The sequence below is a fragment of the Fistularia commersonii genome, chromosome 23 (genome assembly GCF_037954325.1).
Source record: "Fistularia commersonii isolate RoL2024-O1a breed Wild chromosome 23, RoL_Fcom_v1.0, whole genome shotgun sequence".
Lineage (NCBI taxonomy): Eukaryota > Metazoa > Chordata > Actinopteri > Syngnathiformes > Fistulariidae > Fistularia > Fistularia commersonii.
The window spans coordinates 12,957,498-12,979,446 of NC_141306.1; the positions used below are offsets into that span (position 1 = coordinate 12,957,498).

At 47.0% G+C, this 21,949-nt stretch overlaps 2 protein-coding genes across 11 annotated transcripts in view; both read right to left on the reverse strand.

Annotated features, from left to right (window-relative positions):
- unc13bb (unc-13 homolog Bb (C. elegans)) overlaps positions 1-21,949 on the reverse strand; it is an 81,469-nt gene that overhangs the window by 33,931 nt on the left and 25,589 nt on the right. For 6 of the 10 annotated variants that reach the window (XR_015107975.1, XM_086170994.1, XM_086170993.1 and 3 more), the window contains exons 1-4: positions 9,621-16,009; positions 7,346-7,630; positions 7,178-7,268; positions 75-121 (exon numbers count right to left, since the gene is read on the reverse strand). Coding sequence is in view for 8 of the 10 variants with exons in the window: in XM_086170994.1 (XP_086027120.1) it covers positions 75-121; positions 7,178-7,268; positions 7,346-7,630; positions 9,621-15,949 (6,752 nt within the window). In the remaining 2 variants the exon portion in view is untranslated. Of the gene's footprint in view, positions 1-74; positions 122-7,177; positions 7,269-7,345; positions 7,631-9,620; positions 16,010-20,576; positions 20,788-21,887; positions 21,918-21,949 lie in introns of those variants that run through there. The other 4 variants (XM_086170998.1, XM_086170996.1, XM_086170997.1 and 1 more) reach the window with 3 other exon arrangements.
- On the reverse strand, positions 17,485-20,536 carry LOC147221078 (uncharacterized). The gene is made up of 3 exons (XM_086170090.1): positions 18,083-20,536; positions 17,905-17,957; positions 17,485-17,695 (listed from the first exon to the last, which is right to left on the reverse strand). Exons 1-3 carry the CDS (start codon positions 19,823-19,825, stop codon positions 17,485-17,487), a joined length of 2,007 nt encoding a protein of 668 aa, XP_086026216.1. The 5' UTR covers positions 19,826-20,536.

Genomic DNA, 21,949 nt, shown 5'->3' on the forward strand with positions numbered 1-21,949 from the left:
CAACGAAGGTGATAAGTAATAAATAATAACAACAAATTAAAAAAAAAAAAAAATAGAAAAATAATAGGACTCACCCAGGTTTGACCCAGGCTTGTCTGGCGTTGGGCTCGTCATGCTGAACCTGAAAGATTTCAAGTATCCACATTGAAAACGAGCTTCATTCGACTTAACATGCGTGTGAAAATGAACATACTTGCGGTTGAGTTTAACCTCTCTGGAAAAAAAAAAAAAAACAGGACATACGAAGTAAAACTAAAAACGTGAGCACGGGCTCAGACAAACACGACGCAGATGTGGATCAACAGGAAAGAACAAATTTAAAATATCAAAATGGTGATAAATGTGGGATGGATCGTTTCCGCATGCAGACACAGCTTTAAACCCGATTTAAAAGACATTTTTGCACCTTCCTTGAAGGTCTGCCATTCATTTTGAAGACGTATTTTTAACGAGGTCTGAGAAATTGAAGCGATCAATCAAACCTTCTTAATTACAAGTTGTTCTACAAATAGAGTTCTTAATAATTAAATATTTGCTTGCAGAACATTCTGATTAGGAGTACATTTTGTTCGAAATTTACTCCACGTCTACCCACTGAATAAGCTTTAATAGCTGCGTCCGGCACTTTATTCTTCGGCGTAAGCGCAAGATGTCACCGAAATGGACCGGAATGCAAATAAACTGACAAACAGTCACGGTCCGAATGCGTCAAAATAAATTGCAAGATAACTGAAACACAAACGAGAAAAAGAGTACATGGGCAACCTGAATATATTCTCTCCAAATATCTGCGAAGAAGAAAAAAAAAAAAAAACAGAATCGCTTGTGAAATTCCGAGAACAACAATCTCAAATTTACGGAAATCATCAAAAAATCCCAAGATATACCTGGTATAAACTCTTCTTGGGACTCAGATCCTTGCGAACCTTGAGACCACTGAGACCCGTGAGATCCATGAGAACCTTGCGAGCCTTGGGACTCCTGAGTAGACCTGGACAATCTGTGACGCATTTGCCTTTTCTCCCTCAGAATGCGCTGGAAATTAACAATACGTTCTTTGTGACTGGCATCAGTTGGCTTTCTTGAACCTTCTTCCTCAAGATTTGGGTTTTCACTGATCGGATTCAAGCGTGGCGCATTTGAGACGAGTCGAGCGCCAACGGGACCTTCAGCTTGCGGCGCCGGACACCGGCGCGCAGTGACGGATGTTTCCAGATCAGGTCGTACCTCCGTCTCGTCTTGGGAAAAGGGTACAGAGTGGATCTCTTTTTCACTTTGGGATGTCCGGGGAGAACCGGGCGGCTTCTCTTGGATTTCAACACAATCTACATAACTCGAACCTTCACTGCCCTCGATTGGAGTTCCGAATTGCGTAGGATTCTCCATCGGACTGACGTCCCCGTCCGCACAATCGGCACCGATCCTGTCCTCATCGTCTTTCCCGAGATGGGATAAAGTCGCTGAGTTGTCTTCTGGATCATACGGGCAGGAACCGTCCAGCTTCTTCAAAGCTCCCTTCAAAGCGGACCGAAAAGTGAGCACAGCCTTGCTGAATGTTGTTAAATCGAAATCTACGCTCGAAGTCTTGCCTGTGCCCTCACTGTCATTTTCAGGAGATCCGCGAGATGGAGATTCCCTCACCTCTTCTCCAGAGACGCCGAAATCTGTCAAGTCCCTGTCCAGACTCTCGGCAGACCCCAGATTGAGGGTGTCGGCGGACGACGGGCGGTCATCACACGGTGAATTCGTCTCCAATCGGCCGTCGTCGAGGTCTGTAAACATCACGGTGGAGCGGCTGAGGCTCCTGGAGGCCCCGCTGCCCTCCGGGTTCGCGCAGGCGTCAGTCGTGTGATAGCCGGAACTCCTTGAGAAGGGACACTTTGCCGCGTGGTCAAATTCCAGATGTTCTGCCGCCTGCGGTGCGCTGAGCCTCCGGGGCACGCTGCCGGAAGAGGCGGCGGAAGCGTTGCTTTGTTCGAACAGCAGCGAGACATGTTCAGAGCTGTCGCGAGAAGAACCACCGGGCGTGCTGTCGCTCCTGTCCCATTGCCGAAAACCCTCCCTGCTGTACGCAGAAGAAGAGATGTCCTCCTCGCTCCAACCTCCTTCTGTGCTTACACTGTTCTGCCGGTAGACAGAACTCCACCACTTGGCGTCGCCGGAGCTGTGGCACGATGACAAAGAGCTGTTGCTTCGGCATTCGCGGCCTCGGTGGAGCTGCGGGGAGCTGAGGCCGGGATTTGTTTGGCGCAGCATTTGCATGTTTAAGGTCTGCGAAAAGCTCTCCGAGTTCACCCGTTCGCCCGTAAGGTCATCGTCGACCCACTGTTTGGCTGCTCTCGTGGATCCGGAGTTTTTTCTACCGTCTTTCAGAATCAAAACCGGGGAGAATTCACGGAGGGATGTGATGGCGTTCTGCCTCCCGAGGCTTCCTCGCCTGGTGGAAGGAGTCTGAGAAGCTGGACTGGGCTGATGCGGCGCCGAAGCCCCGGAGTACAGCTCGCCGATCTCACTGAGTACTGCATCCACACAACAGGATACCTCATCCACCGAGCCTCGCACTGACGACAGATATTGCCTCAGGTCGGATATTTCCTCCTGAATCTTGTTTATGCCTTTCAGCTCCTTCAGTATGTGCTCCACTATGTTACTATTGTCTTTGTCCGCCTCATCATCTGCCCTTTCCTCGTCAATTTTTCGGGCGGACCCAGGAGTGGTAGTGTCGGCGGCGGCTCCAATTCCAGCCTGGAAATCAGACGCGCTACCGTCTCTCGACTGGGAAGCACCTTCTTTGGCGCAAGGTGTGTCCACTGATGGCAAACGGGAGTTTTCTTTTTGCTCCTCCAAGGAGTTCTCCGGGTTGCCTCGCCGGCTTTGCCCCGAGTCGGGATTCCGCGATCCCGTCTCTTGCTTCTCGGGCGAGCGTGGCTCCGTGCGGAAACGCTCATCGTCTCCACCGAGGTGACCTTTGGGGAACATTCCTGAGAACGGGCTCTCTCGACTTGAACGAGGATATCCTCGGTGACTCCTCCTTAGGATAAACTTTGAATAGTGCGTACCTGAACCATGACTGACAAGAGAAGACTGAATGATAAGTTATTGGGCTGATGATGGCCAAAGACACAAAAACATTCGCTGTAGCTGCTCAGAACTTTACACCTAAACTCTAAAGTTGGTTAGTTGGTCTTTCTGCACAAACTTGTGAAACAACCAATACCAAGCCAAGAATGGACTCCAGTATTTGCTGGTAGTACTATACTCACAGCGCCTTAAGTTCAAGAACATGTGAACACATGGACGTAACCAGAAAGTTTTAGGGTCAGGGAAGAAAAATCAATCCAGAATATCAATTCGAATTTTGTATATTTTGTCGATTTGATTTCCTCTGAGATCGCTAACTTGGGTCAGAAGAACTTCCAGGGTCCGCTTTCTTGGACCCGGCTTCTTCGCTACATTCCTCGTACCGCATGGATTAGACCGAGCGACGGCTTTCTGAATACGGGAGTGAAAACGCGCAGAAAGAAACGGCGAGCAGCTGCTAGATCTCTGTAATTATGATGCTTCGAAAGCGGCAGCGCAACAATTAGATGACAGGTTTCGGTCTCTCCTCTAAGGTCACCCCGTTCTTCTACACCCATAGCAGCTGCGGCGCTTGACAGCTTTGAACCGAAAACATGGACATAATGGTGGGATTGGTGAATAATCTAAAAATGTAACAATTATCTAAATTGGGTGGCCTTGAATAATCGAGGGAAGCAAGTAGTAATTGCACACTCAAAAATCATAAATGTGACGATCCTACCGTCGTAATGGTTTATCTGTAATCCAGTCAGACAAAGTACTTTTAATAGGAGTACATTTCTTGAGGGCTTCCATCACACAAAAACAAATTTAAAGAGATTATTTCTTGGATTATTTCTCTTGTTTTAAACTGAATCGTGATCGATTCCCAAAAAAAAAGCTGCGGTGAAAAGACCGTTTTTTTAAAGTTCTATCAAGCTAAATATAAAGATAACAACTTTAATTATCCTGAAGGAAATTGTTGTGCCAGAGTTTCAAGCAAAAACATAACAATAATAGATAATAGTAGGACGGAGGGCGAATAAGAAATACAATGAAATATAAATTGTCAAGGTTAAGGCTATCGAGTGTTTTAAGTACAAAGATTTGAAGATTCCCTGCGGCTGAAGGAAGAGGAATTAAAAAGTCTGATAGCCAAAGTACATACAAATTTGATTTAAAATGCCGTTTACATTCTTCTACTGATGACCGCTTCACAGAGAACTCCGTTCACTCCTTCCCGTAATCAATGATTTATAGGTCAAGTGTCCAGCATAAGCAGTTTTGGGGTTTTGTTACAGCCTGCGGACACATTTGCTCTCCTATCAATGATTCCTTTGGCTCGAGTTTAAACTCAACAACTGTAAAATGTTGCAGAGCGGGTGAAGAAAAGCGTATCCCATCGGAGGGATGGATTTTTCGGAGAGATGAAGTTAGTTGGTGTGAGAGAGAATATGGTGAGAAATTGTCGCACAGTAAAATATTAAAATCCAGGCCTTACCTCAGTGGAAGAAATAACGTTTAAGAACAACCTGCAGCGATCCCTGAATCCTGCACGGAGGGTGTATTTTCCCCATGTGTGTTCATGAGACGGCGTTAAAACAGCACCTCCTCTGAAACGCCGCAAACCCTGGAATTCCCTGTTTCTAAGTGACGAATGCCACGACAGCCGACCTCGTGCAGAACTCAGTTCCCCCTCGCTGAGGACGCCATCGCCGATTCCCCTCCCTTTCCCTCTCACTCTCTCTCTTTCCGTCTCCGCCGAGGTGGTAAGTTAATTTTTTTTGTGCGGCTGTTTTTTTTACCTCACACACACACATTGACGTTAACTTACCTGATAACTATATTGCTCAAAAAAAAAAAAAAAAAATTTCCTGAATACATTTTTAAGTATTTTATTCAGTATTAGGTTAGATTTTATTCAGTTTTATTCTTTTACTTGTTTAAAAGGGTTTACAGTTATTTTTTATGTTGCCATTTTTTATATTGTGTCATTTCACGACCCTGAGTTCAGGATAAGTGGTAAGAGATGAATGGATGGACAATAGATCAATATTTGATCAGCTGTGGTTTATATTTCTGAAAATTGACACTGATCCCTTTCCTGAGTATATTTTATTCATATTATATTTTCTTTTGTTTTAAAGTGAATTTTACTTGCTTCAAAGGATCTTTCAGTTTTTTTTTAAAAAATCTAATTTTTGGAATTGCCAATTGGTAGAACAATCAGAACACAAATTAGATATTGATTATTTGATTGTGAATTGATTTTGGTAAACGGTAGAAGCAGATCATCAGATTAAAATAACCAGCACTCAGATGTTTCAATTCGTCTGGAATTTGAATCTGTTTTTTATTTGGTAAATAAAATAAATAGATCAATATTTGATCAGAGTTTTTTTTATTTATGAAGTATTAATACTGACCCCTTTCCTGAAGAGATTTTCTGATTTTTTTTTTTTTTTCATCATATACTGCTCAAAAAAATTAAGGGAACATTTAAACAACACAATGTAACTCCAAGTCAATCGCACTTGTGTGAAATCATAGTGTCCACTCAGGAAGCAACACAGATTCATTTTGACTTGTTTTAAGGACATTACATCAAAGTTTCATCAGCCTGGAGTTTGTTTTTACACTTTAATTTTGCGTGTGATTCCTAATCCAGACCTCCATGGGTTGATACAATTGATTTCCATTGATCATTTTTGTGTGATTTTGTTGTCAGCACATTCAACTGTGTAAAGAGCAAAGTATTTCATAAGAATATTTCATTCATTTAGATCTAGGATGTGTTTTTTTAAGTGTTCCCTTTATTTTTTTGAGCAGTGTATATCAGAACCATCTTTCCAAACAGATGCTCCACGATGCAAAGCGATCACTACAACGGAGCAGGGTTAAGGCTGACAATATTTTGGATTGAGGAAACAACATAACTTTTGATGAAACTTTGGAACCTCGACTTACAAATGCATCGATGTACGAGTTTTCCTTCGCTGAGTGGATTTTTTTGCTTCGAGATCTGAGCGTTGGACAATGTGAAGTGGCGTTTAAAAACGGATGCGCCGTCCGCCACTAGGTGACCCAGAGAGAAATCATAGGGAGTTGTGGAGCATCACCTGCGAGAAGGTGCGTCGGACGAAGAGTCATTAAATGCCAGTCGGGGATGGATTGATCATTTAAAAAAAGAGCAGTGGCGTCCATGCTGTTGCTCAATGAAATTTAGCCATTTAAGAGTAGCAAAGTGTACAAGCTACACTTAGTAATACTTTATAGCATTCAGTCTGTAGCCAGTAACATAAGTGATAGAGCACCAAATCAAAAACTCCCCCAACCTGCTCCACCCATCTCCTCTGTTGCCAGATCTTAATTTCTTATTATTTTATACAACATCTCTTCATTTATTTTGACTCATTTAAAAACACGAAAAAATTTGGGGGTTGTGTTTCTATTCACTTAAATGGAGAAATTTAATTTGATTCACCAACAAACCGAGTTAAGAGTTCGGTCACCAAACCAATTCCACCCCCAAGTCAAGGTATTTCTGTTGTACCGAAAGCAAAATATAGTACCTACTAGCAGTACCTTCTGCTCGCTCTAAGCGATCTCAGGCAAAACTGTTCTCAGTTCTACTACCTCAGTGGTGGAACAAACTTCCGGAAGCAACAAGACTAGCATCATCTCTCTCAACCTTCAAGAAACAGGTAAAAACTGTTCTCTTTCAGGACTTTTTACTGCGTTGATGCCCCAGATCAGGTTAGGCAGCAAGTTAGGTTATGCAGTGTGTGTGTACGTATGTGAACGTCTTTGTCAAAAAAAAAACTCACTAACCCAAGCTTACTGTTCTGTATATTTCCTGTGCATCTTGTATTTGCAAGTGTATTTGCAGTCCCGATGTCCTCTATTGTAAGTCGCTTTGGATAAAAGCGTCTGCCAAATGCAATGTAATGTAATGTAATATTGTGGAGAAACCGACGTAATGTACCCTTAGAACCTCTAGATAGGACAACCCACGCAGAACTCGCGAACCGAAGGCACCAAACGAGCAGAGAGGTTAAACTCAACCGTTCTTAAAATACTAAACACTTGTCTACGAAGATAAGAAGAAGGTCAGTACCTCCCGCAGCTGAACTCGAACTTTGTTGATGGCCTTGAGCCATCGAACTCTGGACGGCGTGAAGGGTAAAGGAGGCCCATCGTCGTGGAACCTGACCCAAAAGTAAGACGGTCAGCTCCTACGATCGCAAGGTAAAGGCAACGGTGTTGAATCTGGAACGAGCGTTACCTCTGGAGTTTGGAGAACCCTCTCTCGACAACCGTGTCACGTTTCAAGCCTCGTCCCCCATCCGGTGACGACTTTCGCACGTCCTGCTCGCAGTCGCCGTTCGGCGAAAGATGCCCGTTTAGGCGCGTCTGGCCGTTGGAGGACGAGTAGATCCCAGCGCTGTGGTAGGAGTGGAAGGACTCCTCCAGCTCGGAACCTGCCGTGCTCTCGTGACCCGTCTCGCTCAGCTGGGAGCTGGTCTGGCTCAGGTTCCCCGATGACCCGAAGCGACTACTTTCCACCGGACTATGATGGTAAAAGAGGGATGGGAAAACATACCCGGTGTCAGAAACCGTTTCCTCCATCATCCTGGTCAACAAAGATATGCCCTCTAAAATAAGTTAGGCGGAATAAGGGGAGTTTTATATGTTTCCATCTAGCTACTATTAATTTGCAAAAAAAAAAAAAAAAAAATATACTTTTCTCAGGGGTGTCAAAATAGAACTGTGCTGTCACAGGAGGTGGAACTATCACGACGTAAAATGCAGCGTCTTACCTCACTGTGGTTAGCTTAGAATTATTTAGATTTGATCGCTAGCGTTATGCTTTAGTCTACGATAAATATTGCACCTATAAGAATACAGTAATTTTATTTGAAATATGTGGACAGGTCTAATATTGTGACAACCCTTAAGGAACACACATCACACGGTCACCGAAACAGATACCAAACCTTGCAAGGAGGCTGTTGCATGTTGAAAAATAGTGAAAAATGAAAGTTTGTTGTGCACCACGCGCTTGCCGATGCATCTTAAAGAGCTAATGTGAGAGTTACATTATAAAGCAGAGATGGAGGATAAATAAATCAGATCTATTTCGTGGTTCGACACATGACATTTCTAATAACGGCTTAGCGTGGCATCACCCAAGCTGAGAACAGCAGATTTGCCTGCCTGCCAGGCTAAAAGCTGCTATTTCTATTTGCAGATGTTGGTGCAAAGGTTTTCCCCTAATCTGCCAAATAGCACAGCTGTGTATGGTGAACAATTCAGGGGTTTTCAAAAAAAAAAAAAAACAAATATGGAAATAAATTGAATTTAGGGCGGCAGAAAGACATGTGATATGATTTACTCCTGCTTCTCAAACCGCTAGTTAGAGAATTCACCATACATTCTATATCAACAGATTTAAGGACAAACAGAACAGGAAAAATGTCCAATAATAAAGACAGCACACAACACAAGTCAGAATTCCATGCAAAAACAAAATCTACATTCTCTTTAAAGTGTTTCAACCAGTTATTCCAATATTCCAATTGAACCAAACAGGTTTTTTTAAAGTCAAGATTAGGATGGAAACATATATTGGTTCTCGTAGGAATATTATCGCTTATTCTCTTTAGCTGGCAAACAGAACGAAGATTGTGTACAACTGATTATGGAGAATTATGGCTATCAGACTTTTTAATTCCTCTTCCCTCAGCCGCAGGGAATCTTCAAATCTTTGTAGTTAAGACAATTTATATAAGATAAGATAAGAAAAGAACAACTTTATTAATCCCGAAGGAAACTGTTGTGCCAGAGTTACAGAAAATATAACAGTAATAAATAATAAAAAGAAAAAGGCAGAATTAGAAATGAAAATAAACTATAAAGTGTTTCAGTGAAACTATAAAGTGTCTTAGTAAAGACATTGTATTTCTTATTCTTCCTCCTTCCTACTATTATCTATTACTGCTATGTTTTTGCTTGAAACTCTGGCACAACAATTTCCTTTGGGATTAAATAAAGTTGTTCTCATTCTCATTCTCAAAAAGGAAAAAAATAATTCCTCAATGTGTACATTTTGTTTTGCAGCGCAGTTTCGACGGTCACATTTTGAGACCACCCATTTGGCATTGTATACAAATGCAGTAAATACCATAAGTAAATTGAGTACAACTCACTACACTGTTAGTTCTGGATCAGGATCCACAAGGTACAGATACACTTTTGGTCCTATCTTTGTCCGAATGTATCATTCAATGAACATTCCCTTACTGTTGATCATTGCCAAATGGGGTGTCCTAAAACAAACTGTCATTTTGGAATTCTGTTTTCAAAGGATGGGTGAAGCAATGGAGCCAAAAGACAGAAATAAACATGATACGAAACATGATGCACGTTCACTTAGCTAACGCTAGAATAGAACTGTCGGGTGGAGGACTGCAGCGCTGGACAAGGAATACGTGTTTCTCAAAAATGTCAATGCATCATAAATGGTGACGAGGAAAGCCATTTATTATGCTTTTACTAGCCTTTTCGCATTCAATAGCTCCTTCTGGGACTGGTTGTCCAGCTGCACTCCAGAGGTAGCACCTGCAGAGGGGTTGGTTTCTAGAGCCCTGCCCTTCTCCTCTGAGGCCGGGGATGCTGAGGGTTCTACATCAGGAGTGGAGATACAAATCTGGGGGTTCTCTACGTCTTTCGCGGAACCTACCGATTCACTTTTTTGGCCATCAGATGTTGCAACATTTTGTGCGGTATGTCTCTCGCCACTTGTTTGGTCGCTGTTAGTTTTAGTTAAAACCGGGGCCGCTTGTTGTTTGGGTGTTTCTGCCTGCCAGGGAAAATTCAACTTTGTCCCAAATAAGGAAGTTGCGATTGTTTCTTGCTTTCCAGCGGCGTTTTTTTCCTCCTGAAACAGGCCTCCGGATAGTGATTTTAACCCCGAAAAGAGAGAGCTCCCGGTTTCTGTTTGAGGCACTGATTGGGCACCCGAAGGCACTGCGGGTGAAAATAAAGAGCCGAGAGTTTTTCCAGCATCACTTTGTGGCGATATGAAACCAAACAGGGACTTAGTCTGGGGTGGCTCTACATTTTGGGGCAACTGATCAACTGGCGGAGCTACATTAGGCGTAGTGTTTTGGGCATCAGGCGCAACTGATTTTACCGTGTCTTTGCACACAGGCTCTTCTGTAAGCATCTCATGTGACACTTTTCCCTCTATTGCAAACTTTTCATTTTCAAGTTGGTTTAACAGTTGAACGGATTCAGATGCAGTGTTTGGAGATGGACCTGTGTCAGCAGTGGTTTCTGCACATGCTGCCTCAGACGACGCGCTACCAGTTGGGCCTTTACATGCTACTTTAGCGTCGTCTGGTAGGGTCGAGTCCACCAATTTACTGGAATTAGGATCAGAGACGGACGGAAGTTGATTTTGTGATCCACTTTCATGCTTCTCCGGCTGCGGAGCAGAGCTTGACTTCGTCTCGGACTCGGTTGATGTTTGTTCATGTGGCTTAGGTTGTTGTCCGATTCCCCCAAATATGGATCCGCTGATTCCCCCGAGTATTGATCCTCCACTCGGTGATGCCGCATTCGTAGCAGTGGCTCCTCCGAACATTCCTCCGAGTAAAGAACCACTGGATTGTGATGTCGGTCCGGATCCCCCAAACATCCCACCCAGTAATGACCCACCCATTTGGGGACCTTCAGACTTGGCAGGGGATCCTCCCCCAAACATCCCACCTAGTAAGGACCCTCCAGAGTTGGTTGCAGTGGTTTCGGGGCCAGACTGGGGCTCAGCTCCTTTGAATAACCCTAGTAGTCCTCCGGTCTGAGGAGCAGCTGCTTGAGTGCTTGGCCCTCCGAATAGTCCACCTAATAGTGACGCTGCAGTTGGAGCATTAGCTTGGGGTGCCGGTCCCCCCATTCCAAAAAGTGTAGTCTTCTGCTGCGGAGAACCTTCAGCAGGTCCGGCTGTTGGTTTAAAAATAGAAGACATAAAGCCTGAAATTGCATCGGAGCCACTGCCGGGTTTGACGGGCTCTGGAAGCGTCTGCTTCCCCTGGTCAGCTGGAGTCGATGAGTCCGAAGATATTTTGTTCTCCTCTATTTTGAGTTGTATTGTGGATCCTTGACTTGAGAGATCACTTGTATGGTCAGCTTTTGTAGGCTCTTGTGGTTGTTGACATTTTTCAGGGTCTTCAGATTCAACATCTTTGTCTTTGCACTGAACAGCTAAGTTGCCGACATCAGTTTTGGTCTCGACTACTTCGAGACACCGAACTACATTATCATGTTGCTGAAAGGCGTCTTCCTCTTTTACGCTTTTGGTATCAGGAACTACACTAGATGATTCTTGACCACCTGAACCTGTGAAGGTTTCACTGCCATCAGAGGGTTTTGAGGGTCGAACAGTTACACCAGATACTGTATCCAAAGAGGCAGGACTTGTTTGATTATCATTACTACTCGCAACGGTAGTTGTGATGGATGTTGTTAGCGGAACAGCTACAGATGTTGAAAGAAAACTTTTCTCCGTCGTCTCACTCGGAGCAGATGTGCCAGGTGATGTCTTCGGTTGAAGAGGTGCACCCGTTTGTGCAGGGGCAGCTTGAGAGGAAGTTTTTCCCACTATGTTTCTGGGGTGAGAACCACTATTTTGAGTCACCGGAGGTTGGACGCTACCCCCGCCGAAAAATCCACCCAAGGAAACACTCGATTGTGTTGCTGAGGCTGAAGCAGCCGACCCTCCAAAAATACCACCTAAAATAGATCCACCGGCCTGTGATCCAGCCTGGGGAGGAGACCCTCCAAATAGCCCTCCCAGCAAGGATGGTCCAGCCTGCTGACCTGTTGTCTGAGATGCGGTTGCATTCCCGGGGGAACTTCCAGCCAGAGGAGCCGTGCCTCCAAACAGACCGCCCAGTAACGATCCCGCCGACTGAGAAGTTGTTTGGGTCGCAGAGCCACCGAACATAGACCCCAGCAAGGAACCCCCAGACTGAGGACTAGGCTGTTGACTTGAACTTCCAAACACAGAAAACAAACTTTTGGCAGAAGAATCAGTCGCACCGGACGGCCTTGCTGCCTCCCCTGTTGGTGAGGGACCTGACTGGCTACCGCTGGGCTCATTAGGGGATCCGGAAAACAATGAAAGCAAACCTTTACCTGAAGTTTCCAAAATGGATCCAGGGTGTGTGGAATCAGTTTTTTGACCCAAGCCACTCAGCATAGACATCAGGCCTGAAGCTGGTGGCTCTTTAGGGGGAGCATGATCTGCAGGCGCGTCACGCGAGTGCGTTTCTTTCGGCACCTCGATGCACTCTGGAGTTGGTTCCACGGAAGAAATCGCAGATTCGTCATTACGAGTTGTACTATTTCTTTTCGCATCGCTAATTGGGTCAGTGTGAACGCCATCAGAGCTACTGGACTTGCCACCTGATAGCTCATTTGATAATTCACTAGGAGCCCCTGCAGCCTGTGGTTGATCACCAACAGCAGACGTTTGATTCGATTTTTGTGCGAGAGAACTGTCGTTCGGGTCTTTTTTTCCAGCAGCCGTAGAGGATGCTGAGCTAGGAGTTGGTTGGGGAGGAGGTACAACAGAGGGTATGTTCTTCGGAGGTTCTTCGGATCCAGTGGTTCCTTGAGTGGTAGATGTGTTTGTGAATCCCCCTGCACCGGTTGTTTGAGGGGTACTGGGACCACTGAACACGGAGAATAAACTTTTCCTCGGGCTCTCACTTGAAGCCGAAAGCCCACCGAATATCCCCCCAAGAACAGAGGCGGGTTGCTGACTTTGCGGTTGAGGCTGCGGCTTGGTTTGTGTTTGTGCCCCTCCTTGTACTCGAGTTTCAGATTGGATAACGGTTTGTTGCTGAGTTGAAGTGGGTGGATGAGTTTGCACAGGAGCGGAGTCACTGAACATGGACAACAGTCCCTTCACTGGACTGTCATTGGAACTTGATGATCCAGACAGGAGACCTCCCAAAAGAGATCCAGTTTGAGATTGAGACTGTTGAGAGCTGGAGCTGCCAAACATTGACAGGAATCCAGTGTTTTGTTGTTCCTTTTGAGGAGAAGTTCCATGATGTGGTACTTCAGTATCCGATTTGGTTTGAGGAGTGGGTGGTGAAGGACTCGGTCCTCCAAACATAGATAGAAAACTTTTACCAAGTGATTCCTGTTGAGGAGGTTGCTGGACTGAATTTAGTGGAGGCGCTTGGAGCGGTGGCTCGGGCTTCTGGGCAGCCTGTGGAGGATCCGGGCCACTAAAGATCGACATGATACTTTTACCAAGGGATTCCTCTTGTGGACCTGTAGCCGCGGACGAGGTTCCTGACTGGGCAGCTGTTGATGATCCTGTCAGCATTTCCCCGAGTGAAAATCCAAACAATCCACCGGATTGTTTACCTTTGTTTTCCTGTCTTGCCTGCTCTGTAGTTTTTATTGTTTCCGACTGACTTTTGGCAGACCCTGTCGAGGAATCGGGAGATACTTCCTGGGACATGCTTTTGACAACGGATTGGCCCTGGCCTTGCCCGGGGCTACCACTTTGGCCCATAGTCGGTTGTCTCTGAATACCTTTAGGTCTGGCTGCTGATGATAGTGAGCTGTCGGTACAGCTAGGTTTCATTTGCTGTTTCTGTGGCGGAGGGGGCTCGGTACTGAATAAGCTGCTGATGGATCCAAAAATATTTGTCACTCCAGGAGCATCCTTATTAGCACTCCCTGGTAAGGAGGCGGTGCTGCCAGTGTGGCTTTGCTGGTTGAGAGATGTCAAAGAGCCTTTTGGCGGCTCTTGCTTGGCTTCATCGATTCCGACAGCAGATTTTAGAAAACTCATGAAACCTGGCTGCGGTTGTTCAGCCGGTTTCTCCGACGGTACATCGATGGTTTGACTGGCTGGAGTTTGGACCGACGGGCTGAGTTTACTGAGCGATTCTGTGGGTTTCGAAGGCACCGGGACGGTCGACTGCACTGTTGGGGTGACTTGTTGTACCAGTGTGCTCTGGCGGGAAAGTTTGGGTTTCTGTGACGTCGTAGGTGTTGAGGTTCCGGCAACTTGAGCAGTCGTGGGAATCGTTGGCAAAGTTCTTCCCTGTGTTGCACCTGTCTTATGTGTTTGTTGCTTAATTTCTGGCTGACTGGGAGGAGCACCAGATTCTTCCTTGATAATCTTCGACTTCAGAGTCAGAAGACCCGACGAAAACACGTTCTTTGAGGGTTTGTCGAGATTATCGTCGGGAACCGTTTTATTGGAAGAGATACTTCTGGAGGATTCCACCTGGGGTGTTTTACTGACAAAAGATGACAGTAGGGAAGAAATCTTGTTGACTTGACGGTTCGGTTGCGCCTCACCTGGGGTGACTCTTCTTCTCCAGTCGTCTTCTGATACATCATCGACATGCTTGACTGTGACTGCAGAAGATGACCGCCGCCGTTGGCTGGGCTGGTAACAGCTGTACAGTACCTGCTGATGGGAATTAGCGGTAGGCGTAGAGTTCAGGGAAACAGCGACCTTTTGAGCAAGAAGTGTCTTCATTTCTTGGTTGTTCAAATACGGGCCCATTTGGTCTTTTGCGCGGACGGAAAGATCAATTGCGTATTTGGATTGGTCTTCAGAGAAATAGCTGGGTTGTGTGGGGTCCAGTCTGACTTTGGTTAGTCCATAGCATGCAAGGTCTACTCCTTGTTGACCTTGAGATAAGAATGAATTTTCAAACATCTGAGAGAACTGTTCCAGGCTTAAATTCATTATCTGGTTCCCTTTTCTGTAGGCAGCGGACAAATCTAAGGGGGCGTTAAGAAGTTGGGAGTCTTTGTGGTCTTGACCGGGCAGCCAAAGAAGCTCATCTTCGTTGTACAGTGGAATTTTAAAGCCACAGACTAAAACCATTTCATTATGTAGCAAAGTGCTGGGAATGCTATCAAACTGTGGCGCCTCTCCCAAAGAAGCATCTTCTGGCGTGCACGCATACACATATTCACCTGCTGCATCTGTGAGCAGGGCATAAATGTACTCGTGATCCGTGTAAACAAAGTATCCGCAGTCACCGTCTTCTGCTGGCCACCACATTCCTTGTTCCAGAAGTGTAAGCCACTGCTGGTACCATTCAGTGTCTTCAAGGTACAGGGAGTCCTCCCCTTCGGTAGCGCCAACGTGAGGGCAGTCTGAATATTTCCTTCGATTACTCGTAGACTGGCTCCGTCGCATGATTCCATCCAGCATTACACTGTGCGCGCTTGCATTGTCCATTCCGTATTGCCAGTTGGCTGAATAGGATAAGCTCGGAGCAGTTTCCTCATAGTAGCCTTCATGATAAGAAACTCCGTTCAAGCTATAAGTGCTGGTATCATTACAAGAGTGCAGCCGCCTTCCGAAACTCGCGTTACCGGGTCTCGTTGTTAAGTTCAACGCGCCGTCGTCGTTATAACAATACTCTCCGTTTCCGAGATCTTCGTGACTGTTCCATAATTTCCTCGTGAGATATGGATCTTCAGCGTTGATCCCGTCATACTGACACGTCCTAATTCGTTCTCGGTGACAATCGACAGTTTGCCACGGGGTCGAGGAACTTATCGGCTCGCTGAGATTTGAGGAGCTGCGGCAAAGAGAGTGCGTCAGTGGAGATGCTCCTTCACAACTTGGCATATAGGCTTGACCTTCTTCCTGGAACTGATGATTCATGGACTCCTCCTGAAACTGCTGCCATATAGCACTTCCCTGAATCCACTGGTTTTCATCGTACGAGGAGCTCAGCCCGTAAGGGGACGGCCGATCTTGATGAATGTTCTGCCTCGATACTCCGTACAGGGTGGGCGTGCTACGACCGACATATTGCCTCGCGGCCATCATCGAAGAATCCGTTTGGGTTTGATAAAGGGAGTGGATGTTTCCCGTGCTACAGGCAAAGTGGTGAGCCGGATGAGAAGGGCCAGGATAATATAGTTGAGTCAGATTGCTAGCACTCATTGAGGAATACGTTGCCAGACTCTGAAGGGATCTTGCGAAACTCGTAGAAGTTCGTAAGTCCAAGCTCTCGGTGTCGATGGACACGGGCGGCCTGATAATATCGTGTCTGCTCTGTCCCGGATTCACAGGATATCGAGCGACTTGACCGTCGCCGCTTCTTACTTCCGAAAGCGCGCTGGACTGCGACGCGACGCTCTGACCTGAAGGTACAGTCGGTTCAAAAGACTCCTCAGTTACCTTTTTGCTGAACAATCCTGATAAAAACCCTTGCTGTGCTGCCCGTGGCGCCGTCTTCTCTTTCTCTGTAGAGTTTTGTGCCGACTCTTCCTTACGACGGGTGTGCGATTGAGACTCTGGAACTGTGTAATTATCTGCTTTGGGATGCAGGGATTGACTTATTGTCATCTGAGAGTCATCTTTCTCTGATGATTTTGTAAACTTGTTAAACAAACCGGTGAGCAGTCCAGGTTGACTTGCGGCCTCTTGTTGTTTTGGGCCGCTCCCGGTGCATTGCACTTTTTGCGGATCAGAAATGTCTTGGAGACGCTGCTGCTGCTGTTGTTGTTGTTGTTGTTGTCGGCCCGTATTTTCCGCGGAGGATTTGCGGAGTCCCGACCGACTACTCGTTTGAGTTGATTTTTCTGTTGACCTATTCTGGAGCGGACTCTGCGTAGAAACATTATCGTGACTTGACACCGGTTGCTCATAGTTGGACTTGCTTGCTAAAATCCCTTGTGGTTGGGCTAAAGTAGGCTGCGGTGTATGTACACTGTCAGCGGAGGCAAATTTGAACAGACCAGAAAGAAGACCACCCTGGCGGGATGAAGGTTTCTGAGGGGGAACGGTTTGTTGCCGGGTAACACCTGGTTTACCCGCTTCCTGCGGATTAAATTGCCGATTCCCGAAATCAGACCCTCGATTTGCACCTCGCATCCTCTGCTGGTTCGGAGTCTGTTGATTTTGCTGGACGCCGCTCGGAGGTTGACGGTGTTGAACATTTCGGCCGTTTGACACATTTTCAGAAGACGTGAACTTCAGCAAGCCAGACAGCAGTGTCCTCTGTTGAGGTTGACTCGGTTCAACTTTGTCTACAGACGAGGCCTTGCTAGTGATGTTTTCAGCTTCCGCTCCCTGCGTGGCTTGTGCTATGTTTTCTGTTGATGAAAGTTTGAACAGCCCTGAAAGAAGGCCTCCCACCTGGGTAGCTGAAGAACTTTGTTGTTGGGGAGGCTGATTAGGCTCTGGGGATTCACCCCTCCTGGGTGGCTGATGGTTTTGAGGAGGCTGTTGTGGCGGACTCGCAGACGGGTCACCCGTAGAACCGAATTTAAGAAGTCCAGAGAACAGCCCTCCTTGCTTGGGCGGATCGGAGATTGCATGAGAAACGTTCTCCATTGAGGTCCCTTTAAAAAGACCCGTCAAAAATCCCTGGGACTCCGGCTGGTTGGGAGCTTGTCGCTGCCCTCCGGGTGCCGAGGTCGGCTTCCGATCGGGTTGTTGTCCTGCACGCGAGCCAGAAGGTAAGTCGCTCTTTTGAGGTTGTTGACCACCGGTCGAAGTTTGATTCGCACCAGGGGGAGCAGAGGCTGGGTTCGGTATGCTTGAGAGCCGTCCTTTCCCTGGGCTTTCCTGGGATGTGACGGTGTTTTGCTTCACGGTGCTGGAGCTCGCTGAAGACGAATCTCCATATAACCGCCCTGGGTTTTGTTTGCTTGTCGAGGCACTAACATCTTCACTGGATGCAAACTTCAAAATACCAGAGAGCAAGCCTCCCTCTGCTTTGGGGCGTTGCGGAGTTGGGATATTTTGAGAAGAGGGGGCGGCAGGCTTGACTTTACCGCTCAGCCATGGGTCCGCCGCCTGTGTGGCAGGTCCAAGGTCCTCCGAGGATCTAAACACCGGATACACAGCTACAGGTGGGGCTCCCTGAGATGGAAGTGGGGTGGTAGATGCGATAAGTGAACTTAGAGATTTCCTCAAGGGACTGAAGAAACTCGTACTTTCTGATTGTGTTACATCACCAGGCTTCGCGGGCCCGGCGGAAGGCACCTTGTCTTGACTATGAAGTGCGGCGTTTTGTTTCGCGCGTAGATTTTCGTCTGTTTTTCGTCCAAAATTGTTTTCTGGAAAAGAATTCCCCGATTCTTCGGATTTCAGCGGTGTACTTCGATGACCCGTATGCTCACTTTGATGTGCCGGTTTGGGTCGCTGTTTGTTTTCCGCCGAATCCGCGGCATCTCCCGCCGAAAATAACTTTAAAGGATTTAATTTTCCCAAGACTGAATTTCCCGGAGCAGATTCGGGCTTTGTTTCCAACTCGGGTTCTGCTGCTTTCGCGGAGGTAGTTCTAGAATTTCTTCTATCTCGATTATTACCTTGCGCATCTGAAGCGCGCGGTGGCTGAGAAGGCAAAGAGGCGAACGGGTTTTCCGGGGACGTTTCAACCGGAGACACAAAAGCGACGGGAGCCGAACTATTGGATTTAGGGATGAAGGAAAACAGTTTCGTTAGTCCGGATGGTGACGGACGGGCGGAGGATGTTTGTCCACAAGGAGCGGTCTGTTTGGGGCCATTGCCAACTTTGTCGGTGAGATTACTAAACAAAGAGCTCATGACATTTTTCACTCCAGAGATGCCCTGGTCAGAGGAGGGTTGGGGTTGACTTTCCGCTCGCGGATCCTTGGAATTACTCTGATCCTCCCCGAGAGAATCGGTTCTGTTGCTGCCCAGGGACGATAGCCTGGATTTGCTCGATTTGGGAAGGGACCCGTACTTGCTGATTTCCTCTTCTTTTTCAGCCAGGTATTCTGAGACCGTTTCGACAAGACACTGGAGCTCGTCCATGGGGTCGACGTATTCGTCGCTCGGTTCTTCTACCGGGGACAGCGTCGCCTCCGGCACCCAGCCTCCCATTTTGGATTTCCCGCATTTCCTCTCCCGATACCCTTGAGAAGCTTCTACTTGGCCGTCGCAAGAGAGAGGATACCTATCTTTGAAATGCCTCTCCGGCGGCGAATCTTCGTTGACAAACCCGATATCGTCGAACTCGTCCTCCGCTCTGCAGTAATACAGGTCCTCGTTATCGTCCAAATCGAACTCAAACCTCGTTCTGGTTCGTGCGTCCTGCTGTTTTTTGTAAGCCACATAATTCTCCAAAGTGTGGTCCAGCTCATTCTTTGCCCACATCCTGGTCTTGTAGAGAAGCCCGTTCTTGTACGGCCTGAGACACGACGTCATGCGTTCCTCCTCTTCCTGCATCTCCGCCACCTGCTGCATAAACATCTCAGCTCTTTTTTCACGAACCAGTGCAAGGTCAGGGGGTTTGAAAGCCTCTTCTCTCATTTTTCCCAGATCTGCGCTCAGGAGCCCTCCGGGGTCTCTTATCTTTTTCTTACGCCGACGATCGATAGTGTCGTAGGCCTCCGGGTAGGTGGCAGGCAGAACGCCGCCGTGTTGACTAGTTTGATGGACGGAGCTTCGTCGAGGCTCTGGATAAGGCCTCCCCATACCGTAGATGACACTGCTCTCCTGATCATCTAAGAAGTCACTAAGCTGAGGCCGGACCGGCCCCTTGTATTCGCTTTCCCAGTCTTCAAACCCCATCCCGGAATCTACGGGTATGATTCTAACCCTCCCTTTCTGGTTCAAGGGTCTAGTTTGAAGTGTCGGGTAAAGGAGATGGGAAAACAAAAGAAGAAGCAAAGAAATAAGAAGAAACATGCGAGGACCGACACAAGAAATAAAAACGGGACATTTCATGCAAACATGAAATTTCACAGTTATTGGGCTGCAAATGAAACTTTCTGAGGCGAGACAACAAATAACGCAATTGTTCGGCTTTTTGCAAGTAGGCCTACATTAAAGTGTGCACGTTACCATCGCACAAGGGTGTTCATCGAACAGTTTGCAACACAACGTGAAAGTGACAGCTGGGTTGCGATGACAGAGCATCTAGGTATAATGTCAAACCCCGCAATTATCTTTTTTAACTTATTTTTATTGGCCCTTTGTGTCCTTAAGTTAGGATATTCTTTTGTTCATCGGTAATTCAACAACTATGCTTTCTTAACCATTCGCATTTATCACGAGTTGGTTTTCTCCCCATACCATTTGCATGACTTGGGTTTTAGCAGGAAAAAAAAAAAAGTAGATGCAAAAAAAATAAATAAATCGCTGCATTACTCAGTGCTGACTGGAGGTCAACCCCCCTCCTGCTTTACGGCTAAGCCGAATAAAGAAAAAGACAGCGGGAAATGGAGAAAAAAAAAAAAAAAAAAAAGCTAAAAACATGAGCCGGATTATCAATTCGACCGCTTTGGACGAAATCAGAAAGCGAAAGGCACCGAACGTACATGTGTTTTGGAAGAGTCGGTATTAGCATTATAAGTACACATTTAGAACAGCAGCATTCAGAGGCCTTTCCTTCTGTCTTGCGCCCTCGGAGAATCGGCGCAAGAAACAGCAGGCCGCCCCGGCGATATCGGACAGAGGACGTAACCGCGGAGATCACCTGCTCCTCTGGTCCCGATAATCCAGGTCGAAGCTGTGGACTGAATCGGCGCAAGAGTCCAGATTGTGCTGCGGCCGAGGCCCGATGGGATACTGGTGCATGGAGGAGTTGGGCTGCGCCGTGGTGTGGTACCGGGGCGGCAGGCTGCTGCTCGTCTCGCTCCGATAGTCGCTATCCCGGTCATCTACCGCGCTGTCCTGGTCGTCCAAAGCTACAACCAAGCAAGCACAGTGACACGCTGACATGCCGCCTCGCCACGAAGCGCGGGGGGGGGGGTTCACAACGTTCGACAGCATCGATTTTCCGGAGCGGATGATTGAAAGAATAAATAAATCAAAGTTAGGAGCTTGACTTTTCGGGGGGGCAGAAAAACAGGAGGTTGGTAGGGGAGCGGAGTCAGCAGATACCATGCAGGTATAAAGACTACCACACATGCAACGTCTCCAGAGCATACGATTTATCCTCTCGACAGGTGTCTTCTGGAAGCTGCCGTGAGTCTAATGCAGTGGTTCTTAACCTTGTTGGAGGTACTGAACCCCAACCGTTTTACACGCGCATTCACCGAACCCTTCTTTATTGGATCGAGGATCGGTTCGTCGATGGGTACAAAGAACAGGCGGAGTAGCCTTTTCATGGAATCTGGCTCCCTTCACCTTGAATCCAGCAAGCGCTATGTTCTTGTAGTTCCCATCTCCATGCAGCTGAAGGAAGCCTTCCCTTAGTTTTGCCGGTGCTCATCTTGTCATTCCAAATCACGCAGTTAGGACATCGATTCCAATCGCGTTCCGTCATACATGTGAATCCGTCTTGTACGTATTCGTCCGACCGCTTTCTTTTTTTGCCCGACATAATTCGCATGAAGGGATTAAAATAGTAAGAAAGAAATCACATGACGTACCATCACGACAGTAACTACAACTGAGCGCGCCAAAATCCCCGCAGCACGGATAGGCCGAGCTATGTAGCGCGATCACCTGCGGCCGGTGATGTCATCACCAATGTGTGTCTTGACCTCCGCCGAACCCCTGGGGTTCCATCGAACCCAGGTTAAGAACCACTGGTCTAATGCTAAACAGTGGATGAAGGTTAAACCGATCCTCGTTGCTTTGCCGCAGAATACGGGGGCCCGTGAAAAGCGAATGTGTCGGCACAGCGCACGTGGGGGAAGGAGCGGGGATGGCTGAAAAGACAGAGGGTAAAACATCTCGAGGAACGTCACGATTCATACGTCGTCGGGGAGTTAAAGGCATGCAGAGGGCGGTGAGGATTGGCCGGGGAGGAGGAGGGGAAGGTCATATCAAAATTACATACTCAGTGGGTCGGCCCATCCGAAATAGTTGCCTGGTGAAAGTGCAGAAGCACAGTCAGAGGAA

What these genes read in the sequence shown, in the direction of transcription:
- LOC147221078 (XM_086170090.1), bottom strand. Translation starts at nt 19,825, where the DNA reads ATGAAATGTCCCGTTTTTATTTCTTGTGTCGGTCCTCGCATGTTTCTT. An exon ending in GGCCCGCGAAGCCTGGTGAT is followed by an intron (nt 17,958 to 18,082) that starts GTAACACAATCA and finishes TCCGGTGTTTAG; the next exon opens with ATCCTCGGAGGACCTTGGAC. An exon ending in GGCGGACCCATGGCTGAGCG is followed by an intron (nt 17,696 to 17,904) that starts GTAAAGTCAAGC and finishes GTCACATCCCAG; the next exon opens with GAAAGCCCAGGGAAAGGACG.